Source organism: Haemaphysalis longicornis, unplaced genomic scaffold (genome assembly GCF_048455015.1).
Source record: "Haemaphysalis longicornis isolate Haplotype H1 unplaced genomic scaffold, Haemaphysalis longicornis Haplotype H1 scaffold_9, whole genome shotgun sequence".
Taxonomy (NCBI): Eukaryota; Metazoa; Arthropoda; class Arachnida; order Ixodida; family Ixodidae; genus Haemaphysalis; species Haemaphysalis longicornis.
The window spans coordinates 116,706,063-116,729,488 of NW_027526460.1; the positions used below are offsets into that span (position 1 = coordinate 116,706,063).

The 23,426-nt window shown below is 47.4% G+C and overlaps 1 protein-coding gene across 1 annotated transcript in view; it reads left to right on the forward strand.

Annotated features, from left to right (window-relative positions):
- Positions 1-3,006, forward strand: part of LOC144152205 (sodium-coupled monocarboxylate transporter 2-like) — a 39,452-nt gene extending 36,446 nt beyond the window's left edge. Inside the window, exons 14-15 of the mRNA XM_077683438.1 lie at positions 117-217; positions 2,463-3,006. Coding sequence (XP_077539564.1) covers positions 117-217; positions 2,463-2,558 — 197 coding nt within the window. The 3' untranslated portion in view covers positions 2,559-3,006. The remainder of the gene's footprint in view (positions 1-116; positions 218-2,462) is intronic.
- The last annotated feature ends 20,420 nt before the right edge of the window (positions 3,007-23,426 follow it).

Sequence of the window (23,426 nt, forward strand, 5' to 3'; positions counted from 1 at the left end):
TACCCTATCATGAGATCAGTGTAGTGCTCAAAATGCGTAATCTTAAGCACTTCATTGCATAGTTGCCCTTGCTTTTTTGAAGTAGTATTCTCAACGCTTTGTGTCTTCGCTTACAGGAGAGCACCGGCAAGCCCCTGCTGGCCCTAAGCTAGTTAACGTATGGTTCATTCGATTGTGGCAAATGGTGGGAATTATGAAGCCCATTCGAACCGATGACGTAAGCCAAACTCCTACATTTTTTATTATTGTTTTCCTGTTTGATATTCGTCTGATGAGGTGTACGAGAAGTTTTTAGCAAACAACCTTATCAGTATTGACAGTGAATATACCAGTCAGTTTTTTGCCACTAAACAGCTGTCACCGATAACTTGGCAAATTTCAAAAGTATTAAAAATACAAGTACAATTTTGTGACTGCAACTTAAAACGGCGGTGTATAATTGAATTATTCAAAATACCACATACAAATTAAACTTACGCTGTCTTTTCTGCCGAGGGCAATAACATGGGCGTCCCGCCAGAGGATTTATAAAAAACGCAGAATTTAAACAGAAGCGATATGTTTTCAGCCCAATATAATTCATACCACTAACAAAGGATTATTTTGCCCTCATTGAATCGAAGCGACATCCGAACTGGAAACCAAATAAACGGTTAAAATTTTAAATCCGGCCTTTATTGGTACGATGTCCTTGATATATAGCCTTCATTTCATTAAAACACTTCGTCAATTTCGTTCCCTATAACTATGTGAAAGTAACGCATTGAACCACCCTAAAAAGGGGTCGAGGTATGCAAAATCGTTAAGGTGTTAGCAAGACACGAGGAGTTACAATGCACAACTAAAAATAGCTGTGCACCAGGTAGAGAGCGCAATTTCTTGGTTGTCAAACTAATGCTATCTGAAGCGTTTACTGGCTAACCAGATTATAGAAACGGTAGTTTGTTTAGGTTTAGCCCTAGCTTCGGCCGACTGCGGAACAAACAATGAAGTGCGTTACTTAGAGCATTGGTGCTCCTGCTGACAGGAACAGTGACCTGGCGGTATGTACAGGAAAGAGGATGATGTTCTACTCGTAACGAGCTCGTCCTATTTATCGGTGTAGCTACATCATCATGTTGTGTAGCCCATCCTAACAGTCATTGGCGAAAATGAAGCACTTAACTGTTCGCTATTGACGGTAAGGTGTCTGGTAATCTGGTAAAGAGCGTAACCTGTAATTTCTCCTAGCAATTATCGTAGGGGAATGGGCGTGTTCTTGTGGCCATAAACTGCCTGGTATTGGTGGTTGGATTGCGGTGGTTTAAACAGAAGACGGACTAAAAAGGATACAGGACACATACACTTGACGCACAGACCGCGCACTGACAACTGTTTATTAAAATTGAAATGACGGACACATATCAGTGACGAACACACGTGTTGGGTTTATCGCATTAGGTCAAACGGGCCGATGTATCGACGAAAGGCTAAGAAGGCACATATATGCGTGCCAGCAGGCAACTGCCTCAGGGAACTTGGCCGCACACTGTGCGAGGGGCAAATGTGAAGCCCAGTTCGATAAAACAAACATTTTGTTAAGATTAAAAAAGAGGTACTCACGCGGGAGATCTTTCAGGCATTTGCAAAGTTGTCCGCGTGCGAGGGATGATGTGCGATGCGTGAAATGCAAGGGTGGAATGTCATTTTTTGGATCAATCATTGTGAGCCCACACGTGCCACTGCAAAATGTTATTTAGACGTACTAATCGTCACTTGCCCTCCCTTCTTTGACATCTCGTTTTTTATTATATCCTGTTTGGTTTTTGAGTATATAAGTGTTGTCCTTTCAATTTTAATAAACGGTTGTCAGTGCGCAGTCCATACGTGAAGCGTATGTGTCGTTTTTAGTCCGTCTTGTGTTTTAACCAGCGCAATCTAACCAACGATGTATAACCAACTAGCCCGCCATTAGGCGATACTCATGCCTGGGATTACCAAACCCAACCCTATAATACAGTTCCCGAAACTCTGTTACCCCGCGGATGGGGAAATACTGCGATAAAGAAAACGTAAATTTACGCAGCGGACATGCCTAAACAAGCGTAAAAGTGGGAAGGCGAGAAATTAGTTCTCGACTTGTGCACACCTCTAGCAAGCTTGGAACTGGCCGATATATGAAATAGGTCCTGTCAAAACGTGCGTCAAATGCTGTGTGGACGTCTTAATAAAAATCATTTGAAATAACTAAAGCAGTGAACGGGAATGTTTTTGAACAGGACGCACACAAAGTATGAGATGGGTGGTGACCCGAACACTAAAGTACTTCGAGGCTGCCGGTCGCTTGCGTACTGTTGCGTACCTATACCTAGGTGTTTGTGGATATGATTGTCGGTTGTTGCTAAACCCAGTATTCCTTTCCCAGTTTTGACATGTTTTTATAACACAAGAATCTCTTACCATGTAATTTCTTTATTTTTTAGGTTGAAGAGGAAATGAAGGATCAAACTTGTGCTGAGGCTCTCTTGAACGACAAAACAAACCAGGAGTTGAAACACTGGGTTGAAATAACACGGTGATAAATTATTAACTCAAAACACACAACAGTGAAAACATACTCAGGGGAAAATTGAATAAAATCAACGCATAGGGTCACGGTAACAAATACGTGTTTTTGGAAGTCGATTTCATTTATTGTTCATCAAATGGTCTACCGATCTATTCTTCCAATGGGCAAATTTTGTTAACCGTATAAAGTAATTTATTCTTCCAGGTCAAAGTTTGTATGTAACCAGCAAAAAAAAAACATCAAGGGAGAGCCTTTGTGTGCATCTGGCATTTATTATTGTTTCCCAAGTTTACCGAACGATTTTCGTAATTGTTTCAGTATGCAGTTCATGCCGCACTAATATCCGTTCATTTTCTCACCAAGAAATGTTATGACATCATGACACGCATCGGAATGAATATACGTTTCAAACCAAACTCGCTATGCTTATCAAGCATCTGTGGCCAAAGAAGCTTCAAATAAATGCCCAGATAGGGCTGTAAGTATTCTGTCATGTGTGTTTCTGAATGATCTCGCCTGGACCCTCTGCTCGTAACTTGAGGTGCGTGTCCAGTGTAATAAAATTTGCGATTGAACACAAGTTAATGCAGTAAAATATGCAGGATTAATTGCACATGGAAAGGCTGCCTAATCGACGTAGACAGCCCATCGCGTTGGAGGACTGATTTGGTTAAAATGAGATTATCCATCTAAGTATGAAGCATACAAAAATTATTCAGCGATATATTGAAAGTTATTACCACACGCGAAAAAACGCATTAGGCTGTAAAGACATTTCTGCTCTAGTTTTGTCGTTTTACCACTTTCATGTTTCATATGGACTTGCTTATTCTGGTAAGTAAGCGCCATCCCCGTTACTCATTACCATAGAAGTCATTCTTCGTTAGGGCCTCTGCCACATGAAAATGTCGGCAATTCTTCCTAAAGCCTCTCGGGTTTCCACTGACTAATACAAAATTCAAAACTCTCTTGATGAAGTGCTTATTTGTTCTAAATACACGGGAAAGCCTTCACAGTCATCATTACTGACATCCTGTACGTCGATGGAGCCATGAATCCCGATGCCAGAACTTTCTTCGTCCGCTAATTATGTTCTGCGTTCAAAACGCAATAGTGTAAGTCCTTTTCGCAGTAATATGACAGGTGATATTAGTTTTGAGTTAGGCAAATAATTGCAAGCGCAGTCTTTTTCGTGCGGCTTCCTCTTCACGTCAAGTCAATCCTACAGGCAATAATTTCGGCCACATCTGTACACCTGCGAAGTTACCGGTGAATCATCTCCCATTTTCTCTGTAAATGTGTTGCTTAGAACAAACAGCAGAAAAGTAGACCTAGAATTTTTAAACTCAACACGTCAACCTAAAAAAAAAACAATATTGTGAACATGCCTAGTACAATATGTCACCTGACGTCTCCGTACCATCGGAATGAATATACGTTTCAAACCAAACTCGCTATGCTTATCAAGCATCTGTGGCCAAAGAAGCTTCAAATAAATGCCCAGATAGGGCTGTAAGTATTCTGTCATGTGTGTTTCTGAATGATCTCGCCTGGACCCTCTGCTCGTAACTTGAGGTGCGTGTCCAGTGTAATAAAATTTGCGATTGAACACAAATTAATGCAGTAAAATATGCAGGATTAATTGCACATGGAAAGGCTGCCTAATCGACGTAGATAGCCCATCGCGTTGGAGGACTGATTTGGTTAAAATGAGATTATCCATCTAGGTATGAAGCATACAAAAATTATTCAGCGATATTCACATTATTTATTCACATTATTTATTTATTCAAACTACCCCTACAGGCCCTCTCGCAGGAGCGTATTACATAGGGGGGAAAGGGTAGTAACACATACAATTTAACAAATTATTAACACGTCGAAGAAAGGCACAAATAGAAAAAAAACTGTAATCATTAAATACATTAAAGGGACACTGAAGTGAATTTGTCAAGCTCCCGTTTGTGCTTGCACTGCGTAGACTGGCTCAAATTAGCACACTTTTCATCGTTTATCCGGTTGACAAATCGGTAATTATTTTACAAAGCGCGAAAGAAGAAAAACTACCATGCGCGGTTTGCGGCGGCCGCACCAACTAAGGCTGTGACGTTGGGAGGAGGGGCGCCGTGATTGATGATGCCCAAGGTTAGCAATCACACAAGTTTCGGTTTCGGTTTCGGTTCTGTAAAACATAACCAATGGCGTTGTTGGATGGGCATTCTCAATATCTCAGTAATCATCGTACCGCGCTTCTGCCATGTTGTCGGCTGTAAAATGCACAAGATAAGCCTCCCAGGACGGCTTGTAGTCGTAGCATTCACTAGCCGAGACCTACGCAGTGCATGAACGCCCTCCGGGTACCCGCAGACGCCCAAATGTCATGCGCTTTTCCCCCATATTTGGAGCTTGCCTCCCTCATGCCTGTATCGTAAAAAGCGTGTTCGCACCAGGCCAAGGGTCTGTTCATTCTGGCCTGTGCCCACTGCCTGCAAGCAGTCGGCGCTTATGGCAACAGCACGCCAACGAGAACTCGCTAGCGCGCCAGTGCCAGCCTGCGCGCGTTTTGTGAACTAGTTCGTGTAGCCATGAACGTTGCGGCCCAAAAAAAGGTGAACTCGATATAGAAAACATCGGCGGAAAACAAAAAAGTTAACTTACAAAAAAAAGCACGTACCCGCGGGGATTCGAACTCATGACTTGCAAAACATTTGCGGCGACATACCCGGCGCCCCAGACCACTGAGCCACGGAGCGGGACGCCAAGGCCTGGTTAATATAAGGTATATATTGTACAACCGGTTTACACTTTTATTTAGATTTTGGCATTTCAAGCAGCTTAGGTGACTATTTGTTGTACTGCGATCGTGCAGTAAGCGTCGCCCGAGTTTCCACAGTAGCTCACGTCTAGCAATTGCATTTCGTAGACGGAAAAGCGTTCGCAGATGCGTAGTCGTGCTACTGGCCGCTGTGCTTGTTCGCCCAGCGCAAAAACGTGCTTCCCGCGCCCTAGCTTTACCCTGGACGGTAAAAATATCAGTTGATTTTATTTCCTTAGTACCTATATTGACTTCGCTGACTCTTCTCCCGCCTTCAAGAGGCCTTATATTTTCCTACTGGCGTACCAGTCAGCGAAGCGTCGAGCGCTTGTGTGAAGCGACCTTGACTTGGAGCTAGATACAGTGTACAACAAACCAAGTAAAGAAAGGCACATTCTTCCATTCACAAACGTGTCCTGGCTTCGTTTCAACTAAGCGAACGAATTGCGACCAAGAATTTTTTTTAACCTCCTTGATTGCGACGACCCGCCGGCGGCCGGCGGACGAAACGCTGGGCCGACTGACTCTGTCGGCCGGGGAGCCGTGCAGTAGCGCAGCCGTGGCGCAGCCAATTGCCAGCTCATACCCTCCTGACGTCACACGAAAACGCCACAGAAAATGGGCGAGCGTAAAGAGAGGAGGACAGCATTTTCGAATTGATTTTTCTACTAAATAAAATCGCGTAAACGCGCCTAGAGTGGTCGAAACATGGCCTGGGGACTCCGGACTACAATTTCCGCTAGTAATCCCGCAATGTTTACATATCACTTCAGTGTCCCTTTAAAGGTTTATTATTCTTACCGTATAATTATTTGGAATCGTTTCAGCTTTTCGTTTTTCTACCCAGCGTCTTTTAGGAAAAATCTACCGTTAGGACTCACAACTTTGTAGATATCGAATCAATGCAACAACGTTGGCACAAATTGCGTGGTCTAGTTGGTCTTTCCACCCGCCGCGGTGGTTCAGTGGCTAAGGCCTTGCGCTGCTGAGCACGAGGTCGCGGGTTCGATTCCCGGCCACGGCGGCCGCTTTCCTGATGGAGGCGAAAAGCAAAAACGCCCGCGTGTACGAGATTTGGGCGCACGTTCAAGATCCCCAGGTGGTCAAAATTATTCCCGAGCCCTCCACTACGGCGTGCCTGATCACCTCCGTTGCGTCGGCGCGTTAAACCCCACAATCAATCAATCAATAGTTGCCCTTTCTTTCAATGGGGCTTATTCAGCATCGTTACTAGTTTACACTGGCTCAAGGTTTTAAAGTTCTTGCTTTGTCAGAAATGGCTCTTTATTTTGGTTTTATAAGAGTACTACACGTGAGGTAGTTTGCGCTGTTACTTTTTATATAATTTTATGTCAACAATTGATTATCCTATGTGCTTTGAAAGGCTCGTATTTGTCCGCCCAAAATATTAAGCTTACACTAATTTTTTTTTTCTAGATTGCCATCTTGAAAGCACGATGACACTTACCTTGTTACGCATAAATTTTTCCATGGTAGCCGCAAAGTCAAAAATGGCTCCAAGGCTTCCTATCCAAACGTTTAGGCAATTCTTTCGTCTACGAAATAGAGTCGGAACAGTTCAGGGGACAAAGCAAAGAATATAGCATGTTCCACAGGACAATCCAACCGTATAGCATTGCTTAAGTTAGCCAAAACTCCAACTGTAACGTGTCTCCCCAGGAAGTCACTTACGCGGGAATAGGTTTCACATTGCGAACGGGTCAGCCAGCGCTATGTTTGAGTAACCAAAACCGGTTGCTTTGATTGGGAGTTTTAGCATAGCGGCTAATGTACGCTAATGCTACGGCGGTGGCTGCCGGGACCGACTGGGCAGGTGCGGATTCGTTCCCCGGGGACGGGCGCTCATGCCTTGCAGAGGCCGAGCATTTGTTCCGGTGAGAGGTGACCATCTCGCCGATGGCGCGTGCGCATGCGCAGTCGGTTCGCGGTAACCCGCCGCCGTAGCGTTAGCGTACGCTAGCTGCTATTTTCAAGCTCTGCAATACTGCGCTGATTTTTGCATTCTTTTGTATCAACTGCTGCGGAAAATGTACCCAGAAGGCCTTTCGTGCGAAAAACAGTGAACGAACACGGATGCCTAACACACATTTGAATTTCGAGCGCTCTAAACGACCATGAGATTTTCGCTCTGCTTTTTTCACAACTAAATTCACTCTTGAACGCTTATGGTGGGCAATGTTTAAATGAATATGCCCCAAAAATTGTGGAATTTGTGGTGAAACTCGTGAAAAGAGGAGGTAGACTCTCTCCAAATAATTTATACCATGCCTTTAAAGGAGGCCCACAATAATCATCGAGTAAAGATCAAGATTTGAAATCAGTGGAGTATACTCAAGCCATTTAGACTTTGTCTAATATATTGTCTCGTTTGGTCGGTTACGCAAAAACTGCCGCAATAGTGTTTTTAAACTGTAGTCGTAAAGCTTCTCTTTGCGGAGAAAAGTCAACGCAAAGCCACCCAAGGCAACGCTAAACAAAGATGCCCGAAACGCCCCTTCCAAAGAGGTAATGGTATACTGAAACTAGTCTACAGTTAAAACTATCTTGGACTATTTGTGCGGATGATACCATGGTAAATAAATGAGACGCAGAAATATTTCAGTCGGGGCTGAATTTGGTAAGTATCCCTAAATGGTAGGCTGCAACTTACATCTGCCATTACAAGAACTTTTGTATCATGAATTGGGACTTGCAACTACAACTTACGGGGCTGAAACTTCGGGTTTCGGGAAGCAGCTTGATACAAAATTTGGGTAAGCTCAACAAGCCAGAGACAGAAAGAAGACATTCCATTTGAAATTAGGAGGGACAAGTGGGCTCAGCGAAGTCATGTAATGTGAATGGAGGACAACAAATGGACTACCCGATTATGAGATGGCTACCATGGGATGGTAAACGAGGTACGGGAAGGCCCGAATTCGATGGACTCAATAGATAGATGAATTCACAAAGTTTAGGGGCGAAGGATGGACGCAAAAAACACGATAGAATTGACCCAAGACATTTGGGAAACCACCGCCTGGCCATTGACACGGGGAGCGTCGTGGTGATGATGATCATTTAGTTGGGTAGGCGAGTTTTTCTAGTGCAAAGCCACTAATAGCCTGCGTGTGCCCACTCTGTTGCAAATTTGTGAAGCTTGTCTGGGGAAGACTGCTTCTCAAAGCCTCATTCATAAAACCTTTTCTGTGAACCCTAAAGTATTTTGCAGTTCATAATCAGTTGTGCAAGGGTGGATAAGGAAAACCGTGCCCCGTGCGTCATCAGGACGTCCTGCAGTCCCCATCCGGCAAGAAATCGTAGACAAGCTTGCCACCATGCAATTGAATTCTACGTAGCTCAAAATACCTCCCCAAACTTTATGGCTCTCCCGCACTGACGGATAAATAACAAAATTCACACGCGGTCTATGGGATTGCAGCCGGCGTTTCGACTTCGACGAATATATGTCCGCCTTCCACCAGTTGTTATTCTGGGGCACGCCAAGCTGGTGTTGAAGGTGTCATTAGACGTTGATCTTGAGGTCATAATCTTCTGTGCAGGGCAGCATAGCGTCGAGCATCGCAGTTGGCCCTCTTCCGCATACAAGCTCGAATATAGTCACCATCGTACTTGCCTTGTTCATGATCGGAATTTACCTTTTGTGTGCGTTCGAAAAACATATAAATGGGAGCAGTCATTCCGTTCACAAAAAAGGAGTTTTTACAGGAGTTCCAACATTTCTGTCGTGATCTCAATGGGATACATCTGGCTGTATGAGCGCCAGGTGTGTGTCATACAGACCAGCGTCCCGAAGCCGTCATATGCGTGGAGCTTACGGAGACACTGTTAGTAATTCCCTTGCCGTGAAACTCACTAACAGTGTCTCCGTAAGCACGTTTCCTGAGATGGTCATGTCAGGGCTATGCGCTGTGATGACAATCCGTTTTGTCCGCTCACATATCTGGCGAAGCTTTGATACTTGCCAGCACAGCAGTAACGCTTGCTATAACTGTAATTCAACTGTAAAAGGGTCGAACGTTGGGCGAGTTGGTATTGACGCATCTTAAAATTCAACTGCGCGCAAATTAACGAGGACGTGAACACACTGAAGACACCACTGAAGACACCACTGAAGACACCACTGAAGACACTGAAGACACCACAAGCTCGCGCTTGTGGTGTCTTCAGTGTGTTCACGTCCTCGTTAATTTGCGCGCAGTTGAATTTTAAGATGTAATTCAACCAAATTTTGATTTCCTCAATTAGGGGTAGAGTTATCTTCGTGATGTTCTTTTCCCCGGGGCTTCTCCTCCAAGCCGCTGCAGCGCTGAGGATCTGACCCCGGGTATCCTCAACCGACAAACTCAGCCTCCGATACAAAAACTGCACATTTATTTACAGCCCGGCGAGCGACTAAAAAACAGGACTCGCGCGGAGCTCGAAGACGACGGGTCGAGCTCTCCTGCGCCCGGACCGCGTCTCTGGATGTCGTCTCCTTGTCTTCCTCTTCCCTCCACCCTGACGCTGGGGGCTAGGGAAGAGGGAAAAGCGAGTCCTTCGTGGGGGTCCAACCCCATGTGGTGGCCATTAGCGCATCCGGTGCTAGCAGGCGCAACGTTCCTCGGAATGCGCGGTGTTTCAAGGCGCTGCGCGACACCTGCGTTTCATTTGTGCGCTGCTCGTCCCACGGCCCGCGCCAGTTGGAGCGTCGAAGCGCCCGACACCTCCACCACCACTGTGAAACATAACTTCAGGAATGTTTCACACACGAAACACACACCACACCCACTTTTGGCACGTGCCCCATCGTTCCTTCAGTTCACGACACAACAATAGCACGGCCAGTGCCCCTTGACACTGGCTGCAGGTCACCATGACAAAAAGCCACAATCCTCATCCAGCTTATTCAGAGCGAGCAGCCTTTGATTGATTGATTGTGGGGTTTAACGCGCCGACGCAACGCAGGCGATGAGGCGCGCCGTAGTGGAGGGCTCGGGATTAATTTTGACCACCTGGGGATCTTTATCGGCGAGCAGCCTTTAGCAGGTGGTACGCACTGGCCGTCGTCGTCTGAAAACCCCCTTGCCATGCGGCGCACCCCGTCGCACAACAGTAACAGGGGCCCCTCTCCTCCCCGCTTTCTCGCTCGAGAAGGAACCGCTTCTGCCTCGCCGGCCTGCGTTGCAGCCACGCTGCACTGCGGTGAAGCTGGCTGACACTTCCTCCCTTCTTTGTCCGAACACCCCAGTTCAGCCAATCCTGAGCTCGGAGCTCCGTGCTCCACTACGCGCTGTTCGTCAGCGTAATCAGCAGACGGCTGCTTAGCGTTCACACCAACGCTGACATGCAATGCTGGATAGGCTATTTCTTCAGCCACTCCTGCAGTCCTACCTGCAATTACCTGGGGCTGCACTACACGAGCGGCCGTACCCTGATTTGCACTTTCCTCTCTCACTTCGCTGGAGCTTCCCATGGCAATCGCATTCTCGCGACATGACATATCGGTATCTAGAGAAACACAGGATGCAGTGGGCGTGACACCAACTGCATCCTCGCGCGATTCCCGGGTTGCTGCATCCTGCAAAGCTCTTGGCCGCTCGGTCATGCTCCTGGAATGTTCTGCGCCTCCGCACGCTGCGACGACGGGCTCACGCTCACCTGAAGCCAGCCCCGGCACCTTCAGAACGGCTGACTTCAGAACCTCATTGTCCTTCCGCTCCTTTCTGTGGGAACCCTCGTGTTCGGCCGCTAACGAACCACTGTTCAAGCACGAAGCGCCGTTGTCTACCACACACCGTTGTGTGACGCAAGGAGTCGCGAGGGGCTCATCGGCAACATGAACAGTAACATGCGACGCCGCGGAGCCTTTCTCTCTTGCCATCAGCTTCATCACGGGCATGCGCACACTCTCATTCACCTTTGACTGCCTGTCATTTACCAACGCAGCCTCGCGCGTAACACCTTCCTTCACCTCCATCTTCATTTCGGTGAAATTCCCTACGCGGGATGCTTCACTATCCTGCTCCCCGGTTGTAGGAAATGTCAACGCCCACGAAGGAACGTGCGCCACAATCTTCTTTTCGCCTTTCCCACGAGATTCTGATCGTGCCGAATCCCGCGAAACAGGACGCTCACGCACGCCCAGTGAATGGGTTCCACCCAGCACTTGTTTCGGCGTACTTGCGCACCTCAGTCCACTCTCTCCCTCAGTGCCGAACATTACTCGTTGAGCAATCGGTGAGGCAGGAACATTGTTAGCTCTCTTGAAACGTTCACTCTTCGAACGTTCCGCTGCTAACTCTGCCTCAGCGATTCTCAATTTCGCCTGCAATAGCGCCTTCTGCTCAGCGAACGACATAGCTGACGTAATCATGACGCTGGCTGCCTCGTCAGCCCTCAAAGTCAGCTCCATCTCACCATACCTAGCTAACCGCCCCCCGTTATCTCAGGGCTACTCATGCAGCACCCCCCTACATGTCATGGTGAGCCACGCATCCAGGATCAAGTGAGGCACTGACCTGCATAGCTCGGTGCTTGTGGTGATGGGCTCGATCCGTCGAGGTGGCGATCCGTATTCATGCGGCGCCGGCCGCGTTCTCCTTCTCGGGGCTGCAGGGGTGATCCGGCTCCTTCCGATGAGGCGTCCGCACACTGCACTAGAAGTCACCGCCTTCTGCCGTGGCCAGCTCACTCACTGCTCCAGCCGTTCCCGTTTAGCAGGCTGCTGCTCTCCGTGGAGAAGTCCGTTGAGCGCCGGCCGAGCGCTTCTCCACCAGGCTGGCGAGCTCCGCTGCTCCCGCCGATCTCGCTCAGCAGACAGCGATTTCTCCGCCTGCTCCGTCCGTCGAGGGCCTGTCTCGCCCGCCGGCCGGCTGAGTCGTCGCTGTTGAAGATGCTGCCGACTGCGCCAGTTATCTTCGAGATGTTCTTTTCCCCGGGGCTTCTCCTCCAAGCCGCTGCAGCGCTGAGGATCTGACCCCGGGTATCCTCAACCGACAAACGGAGCCTCCGATACAAAAACTGCACATTTATTTACAGCCCGGCGAGCGACTAAAAAACAGGACTCGCGCGGAGCTCGAAGACGACGGGCCGAGCTCTCCTGCGCCCGGACCGCGTCTCTGGATGTCGGCTCCTTGTCTTCCTCTTCCCTCCACCCTGACGCTGGGGGCTAGGGAAGAGGGAAAAGCGAGTCCTTCGTGGGGGTCCAACCCCATGTGGTGGCCATTAGCGCATCCGGTGCTAGCAGGCGCAACGTTCCTCGGAATGCGCGGTGCTTCAAGGCGCCGCGCCACACCTGCGTTTCATTTGTGCGCTGCTCGTCCCACGGCCCGCGCCAGTTGGTGCGTCGAAGCGCCCGACAGGTAGGTTAGCGGTAATCTATATTAAACCACTTTTGGACAATCATATGAAATTCCCATTTTTGCAAAAACCATTAGGACAGCCTTTGCAGATGAAGGTGTTTCTCTCATATGATTCGGCTAGGTTGGTCATCTGGCAAGTCATAATTCGTGAAGATTGTTTATTCTTTTTTATTATATTGACTACATAAATACTGATGTCGAGTAAAAATAAATATATAAAACCCATGCATACCACAGCCCGATTGCCGGCTAAAAGCGTTTAGAGAATGTGGGGATGGGGCCCTGTTCAGTGAGACTTTTTGCAGTGCAATTACCTATAGGACTGCAATATTCAATGTATTCAATGACAACGAAACCTTTTGTTGCAACTACCTTTATTGAAGCGAGCTACTTCACCACAATAAGCACAAACGTAGAAGCAGCAGCAGCAAAGCGATGACCAATAGAGTGTCGCAGCATTTGGACTGCATACATTTGTTAGTGAAGCGCGCTCTCTTCTAGAGACTTGCCACCATATATAGAAAATTATCGACCAAACAAGATAATCATAGACTAATTTTTAACTGATTACACTTCCTTATAAAACAGTACTGTCGCGGACGAGCAACGAAAGAAACTGTAAACGGACGCTCCGCTCATAGCTCGGCATAATATGCGTGCCATTTGGCATCCCTGGGCTGGCAACAAGAAACAAAATCGATTGCCGAAGAATGGCTTCCGGCAATATGAAGTTCGTAAATTTTGAGCTCCGCTTTGGCTGGGCGATCCGGGCTAAGAAAGCGGTTCTAGCTTCTCACGTCGTTTCACCCGATTTTACAGAAGCCAACGTCGCCTTGGAGTAGAAAGGACACACTACCACAGCGTTTCTTGCAATGTTGGCAGCTTGACCCACTGAAGAACCCTTACCTAAATATCACGCATATTTGGTTTGCGGATCATTGACTGTGGGCGAAACAAAACTGTTGGACAGTCAATATATGTGTTAATGGGGAGCAGAAATTACAGCACAAATATTTTAGTTAAATCACCTGCGCGCATGCCTTTCATACAAAATAAGATAAATCTCTCCACCGTCGAAATATAAATCCTAGAAGAGATTCATGGACGAATTCAGCAGCTCTATGTTCGAAAGAACACTGATGCAATAACGCTGCTGAGAAATATAACGTTTATCGTTTTCTTCTCCCAAAATGTGTAAAGCGTTCATGCCCGTACTCAGCAACCACGTCGTCTTCGCGATGCACGTTCTGGTGGGCAAGACTAGCAAGGCAATACTTTTCCACCTCCCTTGAATGCATGTCGTTCAGTTCAACCAGGGAGCGATGACACTAAAGTTCAGAGTTGTTCCTGCCGCACGGGCATTTTAAACATCTGATGGTGAGTTCAGGCTATCCCTGAAGGTGGGTTGCATTTCTGAAAAGTAAAAGTTGGCATCCAACTTTAACCAGAAGTGCTGCCATGCGGCTACAGCGTAAACATTTTCGGTTACCTCTCAGTTGAACTTCTAATTTTTTTGGCATCTACTTCGAAAATATTCGGAACGAAGGAGAGTGTAATATTCAGTACTACTACGCTACGTTGTTTTCCAGGGGAAATATACAGCCTAAAGGCGGTGATCTACGTTTAAGAACTTTCTTAAAAGCCCAGCTTCGTCTGTAATCTTTGTATAACTTATCCTTACAGCGTTTGTGTTCAGGTAGTTGCCTGAGTTTCGAATCTAAACACGAAAAAATACTCTGGCGAAATAAGGGCATGTAGGGGTAATAAAATACAAAATCGCCAGTATTTTTAGGCATTTAGAGATCACTGGGCGCTTATTTTTAGGCACCACCTGCCCAGACCTGCTCCAAAGACATTACTGCTCGTGTAAGATACCCGACGATTGCCTTAAATTTGGCGGCCACTCCGAGCTAAGTAATAGATTCGTTCACGCAAGTCGACAGAAAGTGCGACAGTCACGTTGTTGTAGTCACAAGTCAAACTGGGCCACTCGTTGCATCTCATGCGGGCAAAGAATAAGCGAATTCTATGCAGTCCTCTCGTGAATTATTGCGACCCTATGTATTTCAGAGTTGGTTTTCCGCTGTTTGACGGATGTCTCTGTTACTAATTACTTTGTCGCTTTCAATATAACATCTGAGTACCTCTGCCACTGCAAGAACACGCATTCTGCGTTCACCTGCACGTTCATTGAAGGAGTTCATTGAAGGTCATTCCAGAAGTAATGACCGCCCCTTCAAGTTATATTGATACCCTTTCGAAATCTACCGTCTCGAATCGGAAAGATGAGTGGGAGTTTACTTGCATCACATGTGTTAACCGGTAAGCACAAGTTTGTCTTTTACTCTTTAAAGCAAGGAGCGTACGTCGGTATCTGCTAGACTAATTGCTCGGGGGAGTTGGTAGAATGTGGTACTACTGGAAAGCGCAAACTTATGATAGGACCCAACAACGAAACTACGACAGAAAGGACTCTTGGTGCCGTCACTGGTGGTATGCCCCAATCATGGCGGCCTCGATTTGTGTCGTCGCCCTTTCGCTGTTTGGTGTTGTCGTAGGTCTTCGCCTTCAAATAGCACTGGTCTGTCCCATGTCTAGGTAATGACTCCCGGGTGTGGTTGTCTCAGGTACTTTAGATCATTACAAATCTCGTGTTTAGCCCGTTACACCTATAAAACTTTGGGCGTACAATGCCCGAACGAAGAGCCCAACGATAACACAGGCCCGGGATGAAGCCGGCCAAAAAAGACCGGCCCTGGCTCTGCTCTAATGGTAATATTTTGTACATCCCGCCGTGTTACTGCGGATACTTAGCGTATAATGAACGGCGTTTTGGGCGTGTTGACTTCATTCGCAGTGGCTTGTGCTGGCAATAGACAGACGCGCAAAGCTTTCGTTCCGAGGCTGAATGTCGCGAACGCTAAAACCGAAAGCTGCTTGGCGCGTCCCGTTTTGCTTGTATCAAAATTTCCTCCGACACGTGCGGCCATCATTTTATCGTGTTTTTGTATTTGCTTATTAAGGTGCTTATATGTCTCATAACACGGGAAAAGTGATTGTGAAAAGTGACAGTTGTCGTCGTCGGTGTTAATACGAATGTTAGCAAAAGTCACGTCACCTCAGCCTCCAACTCCGCAGGGGAGGAGCGGGGTGGCGCTCTGGTTCCGTCGTTGGCTACCGCATATGCTGACTATTGCTGCTCATCAAGTTTAGTTGCGATTGATTATGAATTGATAGTAATGATTAGTAAAGTGGAACGAAGGTCGATTAAGATAAGTTACGGTGGATTAAGTTGATGCAGGATGGGTTAGGGTGGAGAAATGTTACTTGAAATGGAATAATGATTGATTACGGATGTCTAGTAGAGAATATTAACGTGGTATTAAGTTGGATTCAGGTATGTTAACGTGGGAATAAGGTGAATTATAGAAGGTTAATGTGGGTTACGATGTACTCAGGTGGACTACAATGGGCTAACACGGATTAATACAGAGTAAAAAGACCCTGCAACACTTTCTTTAATTTTTTTGAAATCCCGAATGCTTGCAGAGCGTAGTCGACCAACACATCCAGCACTGAGATTAGGGCATCGCGAAGTACCTCAGTGAATAATTATGACTGCATGCCTATCACTTAACTTAAAAACTTGATCAAAAGATTTCTCTCTTTCGAAGTCTTGGCGTTCTTCGACCGCTCGAATTGAGTCATTACAGCAATGTAGCGGCTATTGGCCGACTTTCCTTCAATTGCAGCAATGAACGTATTCGACAGCAACTTTAAAAAAGGCCCCCACAAAAATTAAATTCCTTCCCCTCAATGTGAAATCTGTCGGAGGTGCAGAGCAGTGATACGCCGTAATGGGCAGTGGCGCCATTACCCGCTCACTGCTACGACCCATCACGCTCTTCGCCGCCCTGTCTCACGATCGCAACAAAGGTCGCCGAAAGGCCAAAGGGAAGCCCTGGCCAAACCCCTGGGCAAAAACGACGGAATCCACTACACAGACGCCTCACTTCCCATGGGCTCTACATCGGCAATGATAGCCGTCACGACAATTGACAAGCCCATCTGCTGCGCTTCCCTCGTCCCGCCCTCCCCCGAATAGGCCGAGGAAGTGGCCATAGCGATAGCCCTTACTCAACCCGGCTACAAGACCATATTCACGGACTCCCAGACAGCATACAGGAACTATGGAAAAGGGTGGGTGTCTATCACAGCGACCCGCATTCTCCGAAATACTGAACCTCCAAATGCCAAAACCGAGCTTATATTGCCGCTAACCATATATGGGTTTGTTTTTACTGCCGGGCCACGCCCGGCTGTGTTATCTGCGTTCCAAACGAAGCGCGTGTTCCATTCTTTACTTTTATGCCGCACGGGCTATCACATTCAGATAAGCAGACTGTTTCGCCCTAACGTCACTAGCCCAGAATAATCTTCTGTAATCTACAATGTTCTGGATGAATCGACGGTTCCAGAAACACTTGCGCCGAAGGATAAAAGCCTGCAGAGTAGGCGCCGCGGCATTTGATTCGACGACACTCGCCTGTGCAAGTCACTTTGTTGACCGCTGCTTCATCGCCTCTGATTCTTTTGAGTTGTTAGGGGGGCACAAGTTCACTCCAATAAACTTGTTTCTCCTTCAAGACAACTGCGTCGTCCTTGGCTTCGTGACAATATGGATCCCAGCGCACTCCGAAGTCGAGGGCAATGCGTTCGGCCATCAGCGGGCCCGCGAAGCTACCCTACGGGCCGAGGAAACTGCGCAACAACCCATCACTAGCTTCCGCGAAATACTATGCCACTACAGGGAGGGTAGGGCACGTTTCCCCCCACTTCACCACTCCCTTGCTCGACAAGAACAATGCATCTATCGGCAAATTCAAGCCGGGTCCTTTCAACACTCTGTACTTCAAAACAAAATTTACCCCTTGCGGTACAACAAGGAATGCCCTTCCTGCAAACGACTCGGCACGCTCCGCCACGTAATTGGAGAGTGCAACTTTTTCCACACCGTCCCCCTTCCCTCCCACCGACCAACAACGCTTCACTTGAACGATGGGAGACTTTGCTGCTCAGCCCCGCCCTGGAGGAGCAGACCCTACTGGTCGACAGGGGCCTGGAGGCCCGAAGAGCATATGGAGCTCGGGAAGAGGGCCCCACTCCCTCTGGTGCCTAACGGCGCCAGCATTGTTATTTCAATAAAGTCTTTTTTTCTCTCTCTCTCTCTCTCTCTCTCTCTCTCTCTCTCTCTCTCTCTCTCTCTCTCTCTCTCTCTCTCTCTCTCACCCCTCTCTTGATGAATATGCAATTCAAATTTCCCGCATGCGCAGTGCTTGCGCGCCCCCTGCCTGAAACTGCGCCCGCGGGAGTTCTGTTCTTGTTGTGCTTGCTTCAATTTCGCATGCTGCAGCTGTTTTGCGTCATTTCGAAAGCGTACTTTTTTTGTTGCGCGGCTGCTTTTTTCGCTTGATATCGTAAAAACAAACCCAACGTGCGTTCCGAACTAAATGAACGCGGGGGCTGCCGGTTATATACGCAGATTATGCCTGAAATGTACTTGCAGTTTTCTTTGCGCTAAATAACGGGAGATGTATGACAAGCGGAAGCGGTTCACGGGGTTCGAACGGTCACGACTATTTAAACCGCGTGGTTTTCAAAGGTTCAGCGTGACTCCCCTGACGATGGTACACGAGGTTCTACTTAGGTCCGTTACCTCTCTGCGCCGCCTGATTCCGGCAGTCGCTTGACATCAACCGCTAGCGAGCTACGACGAGAAGGCGAGCCCATAAAGTGCTCTGGGGCCCTAATCTCGACTGCAGAAATTCTTACGCAATTCGCCATGCTTTTTGCGTAAGCACGACGTAAGCAATCGGTAACGGGGTGCACCTATAGCTATGACGACATGCAGTGTATTTGACGATTCACTCATAAAGATCGCAACCAAGCTATCAAATATTGCGCATAAAAGATATAAAAACACTTGGCACGTGCTATAAAAATCAAGACGGTAGCTGAGGCTGGCAAGAGAATCTCATCTTTGCAGGTCAATATTGGCGACAACACCACAAGGCGATCGAGCAAAATTTGATCCAAAAGTGACGGAAAGGCGGATGTCGAGCTAAAAAACATCAAGCAATTTTTTTACCGTATCTATTTATTTCTTTCAATCGCTTTTAGTAACATAGTTGGACCCTCTGCTTCAATACAAGTTTATGGCGTTATCACAGAAAAAGACGGCCGCGACCATCGCTTGTATGACACATATGAGCAGCGAAGCGCTACGCCTGGTAACCGCAGAGCGCACCGATGTCGCCGGTTCCCTCATTCGTCAAGCTCGACTTCAATCAGCGCTGTAATAAACAAGAGTCACTTTTCTTTGTTATTTTTTCTTGAGTTCGAATATGTGACCCAGCAGGGAGGACGAGGAGTGGGGACAAATGCCATGCATTGGGTTCTCTTTGTCATGGAGAGGCTTGTACTGCCCTCTTATGTTGCGGTCACGCAAAACAAATAATTTTTATTTTATTGCCAAACATAAAAGCAAAATACTGCACGTCATTTGTATGCTCCGTCATCGCTGACATGAAAACAGTGGAAACTATTAATTCTTTTGGGGCCCTATTCTCGACTGCACAAATGCCCGGGACAGCTGGGAATTTGCCCGATGTCTTTTCTGATTGGCTTTCAATTTTGGTCACGTGCTTCTGGTTGACAAAGCGGTTTCGAGTGCTTTCGTCATTTTGACGTTTCATGACGTTTACTGTCAACAGTTCTACAGTTTGCCATATTTCACCCTACGTGAAGGGTATAATTCTTGGCCGGCAATAAAAAACTAGACTAGCTACACCGGACATGACAACGCAAGCCTGTCTCTGCTATTCAACAACAATATTACCTGTAATACACGTCCTCCCTGTTATTGACTGAGAAGGTGTGACGTAATTTGAACAGTTGGCTGGACCGACACGCCATGCTTCGGCAACTTCAGCCTGCGTATAAGTGACGTAATGTTACGTAACAGCTTGAAAATGGCGGCTGCTTTTGCCGCAAAATAGGGCAAAAATTTTCCCGACCTTCGGCGCCGCGAAATGTCCGCGAATTTGCAGCAGTCGCAGTTTCGCATGCACGCGGCTTAAAGCATGTTTTCTACCGAAACAAATTATATTTTCAACTGTCTCCAAGTCAGCGATCACGGAGCATACAAATAACGTGCAGTATTTTGCTTTTATGTTTGGCAGTAAATAAAAATTATTTGTTTGGCGTAAGCGCAACATAAGAGGGCAGTACAAGCCTCTCCATGACAAAGAGAACGCAATGCATGGCATTTGTCCACACTCGTCCCACTAGTAAGCTGCTGGGTCACATGATCGAACTCAAGAGAAAAATAATTGAGAAAAGTGATTGTAAGGTCCACTGATGAGGTCAGGGGCCAAGCGCCCGGGCGGCGCGTGAGAACCCGCCACTCTGTCTGGTGGCCCAGCACTGTAGACTCTACGCTGCAGCCGTCGCGAATTCATCACGGCGGCACGGGAGACGGATTGTCTGGCCCACCGCATACCACAGGGATAATCCCCCATTGAGAACGCAGACGGCGCCGCCGGATTCCGGGAACCGTCGACGTGACGAGCGGAGGTGGTGGGATTACCGGCGTCGAATCGCGCGCCGCACGAGACACCATTGTTAACGCGCCCCGGCCGGCACAGTGCACCGTCGCCTTCTTTCGCTCTCACCCCGCGGGTTCGCGCGCACCTGCTCGTCTGCGAGCGTGCCGTTGACCCAAAGATGGCGGCGCCTCATTGAATATTCCGTAGCGTGCTGAGTGACAGCTGTCTACGTGAATTTTGGCACTCCCTTACGTGTGTACGAACGCTACAGGGGCGTTCCCGAGAGAGTGTGATCTCGAGGTGTTATAAGGCAGGACATGGCCGTTAGAAATCGTTCTTGTCTGAGCGCTGAGCTGGGCAGTTCCCGGCGGGACAAGGAGCCTCGACCGTTAAAGCTAGGTTGGGATTTGCGAGCCCCCTAGGTTAGAGGTTAAGATCGCGTCGGAGGTTTAGTGTACAGCGCCGTACCGGGCAACTAGATGGATCATGCGGCCAGACAGAGTCTCGCCCGTCGTTTCTCGAGCGGTTTGTGTACGTTGCGAGAATAAGAAAGTTAGACGAAGTTGAGAAGCTCAAGTGATTTGTGCGCATTTGGAGCTAGCGTCTAGCTGAAGTTTGAAATTTTTGTTTTCATTACTGATGTACCCAGTTTTCCTACTGTAAATAGCTGTATATAAACTCTTACTTTCACTTAATCAACCCCAACGCCTCAAGTTCGTCAATTGGACCGCCGTCTCCAAGAACTTCAACACCATCGCCCTGCCAGCCTCCTGCCAAATCAACCGGAGTCCGGGCGATTGGGTTCCTGATCGACACCGGACGTCGGGGAAACGAACTACAGGACCATCTTCACTGTGACTTTGTTCATTATAGCGCTGATTTAAGTCGTGATTGACGAATGAGTGAATCGGCGAGATCGGCACGCTCCGCGGTTATCAGGCGTAGCGCTTCGCTGCTCTTATGTGTCATAGAAGCGATGGTCGCGGCCATCTTTTTCTGTTATCACGCCATGAACTTGTAACATAGCAGCAGGCGATGGCGTGGCGGTGATGGCGGCAGGGGAGGCGATAACGCAACAAAGCTTGCATTGAAGCAGAGAGCCCAGCTATGTTACTAAAAGCGATTGAAAGAAATAAATAGATACGGTAAAAAAATTGTGTGATGTTCTTTAGCTCGACATCCGCCTTTCGCTCGCTTTTGGATCAAAGTTACTCGATCGCCTTGTGGTGTTGACGCCAATTTTGACCTCCACAAATGTGTTTTTTTGTCAGCCTCAGCTACCGTATTAATTTGTATAGTACATGTCGAGTGTTTTTATATCTTTTATGCACAATATTTGATACCTTCGGTGTGATCGTTTTGAGTGAAGCGTCAATTACACTGCATGTCGTCAGAGCTATACGTGCATCACGTCAGTGATTGCTTACGTTGTGCTTACGCAATAAAAATTGCGAATTTCCTGGGAATTTGTGCAGTCGAGAATAGGGCCCTCGGTAGAAAACATGCTGTAAACCGCGTGCATGCGAAACTGCGCCTGCTGCAAATTCCCGAATATTTCGCGGCGCCGAAGTTCGGCGAAATTTTTTGTTCTATTGCAGGGCAAAAGCAGCCGCAATTTTCAAGCTGTTACGTGACATTACGTCACGTTTATGCAGGCTGAAGTTGCCAATGTGTGACATGTCATTCCCGCCAACTGTTTAAATTACGTCACACCTTCTCAGCCAATTGCACAGAGGGCGTGTATTACAAGCAGTATTGTTGTTGATAAGCAAATACAGGCCTATTGTTGTCATTTCCGGTGCAGTTAGTCTAGGATTCACTGCCGGCCAAGAATTATGCGCTTTCAATAAAGAGAAATAAAGGCAAACTATGGAAATGTTGACAGTAAACGTCATGAAACGTCAAAATGATGAAACCATACACAACCGCTTTGTCAACCAGAAGCACGTGACCAATGCCAATCCCAAAAGAGTTCCGGCAAACTCCCCAGTTCCCTGGGAATTTGTGCAGTCGAGAATAGCATATTGTAAGAAACTCTATGAAGAATAGAGCCCCTGCACTTAAAAGCAAAGCATAAAGGGAAGGCATACCTGCTGGGACGAGAAAATGACGCAGTGCCACTCGGTGCTGGCGATAACTTCCGCTTTCGCAGTGCTTCCAGACGCGAAGGGAATGGTGAAAGCGTTTGTTTGAAGTAGATTAAGCATCATAAAATAGCGCGGCTGCAAGTCTGTGGGTGGATGTGAGCATAAAGGTTACCCTTAACTAGTACGCCAGGTTTTCTAGTTCAAAGCCCGTAGACCACCTTAAGTGTCCCTAGAACGTTTTTCTATCGTCTGTAACAACCCTTTCACGCCTCTAATTAAAAATTGTTCTTCAAAGTGCAATAAGGTTCACTGTTTTTATAGATTCCTTTTCACTAGCCTGTAAATTATGTAAATGGGCGTTATAGAATTTTTGAAAAATCTCGTCGTTACTGCAGGCTCCATTCAAAAATTGATGGTTTGCGTTGACGACAGTAGGCAGTTTTAGTGCAGCGTTTGTTGCCTTTGCGTACGCTAAACGCTCAATTTTTGCGTCCCGCTCTTTAAACACCGCGAGGGGAGTTTAAGTAGAGCGTCTCCTCAGTTTTGTGTAGCGATACTCTGGTGCTTACGGCGCCATCTGTCGAATGTTTTGCGAAATGAATCGCTGGCTGATATGCCAGCGGAGTGCCGGAGTGCCTAGAAATTTTACGACGATCCAAACAGGTGCAAACAAACGCTTTCCCGTTAGTATTGAATGCAACACGTCCATAACATGATATGAATAATTTCTTGCCTGAGTACATTCCGTAAAGAAACGTTGAAGCCCCGTGGCACTTCTTTCGCGCAATCGCAGAGGACGCCCTGAACCAAATTTCCGGGTTTGGCGCATTCATTTTATTCAACTTCAAAATAATCTAGAGAGAGATGCTTTTCCAACGAACAGAACGTACCTACATGCATTGCAAGTCTGAACCACGATTGACAGGCGATCGGTTGCCTCCTCCTCCTGCCCGTCGTACATTCGGCACTCACCTCGCGCGCGGTTGGCGGGGATGAACACGAAGT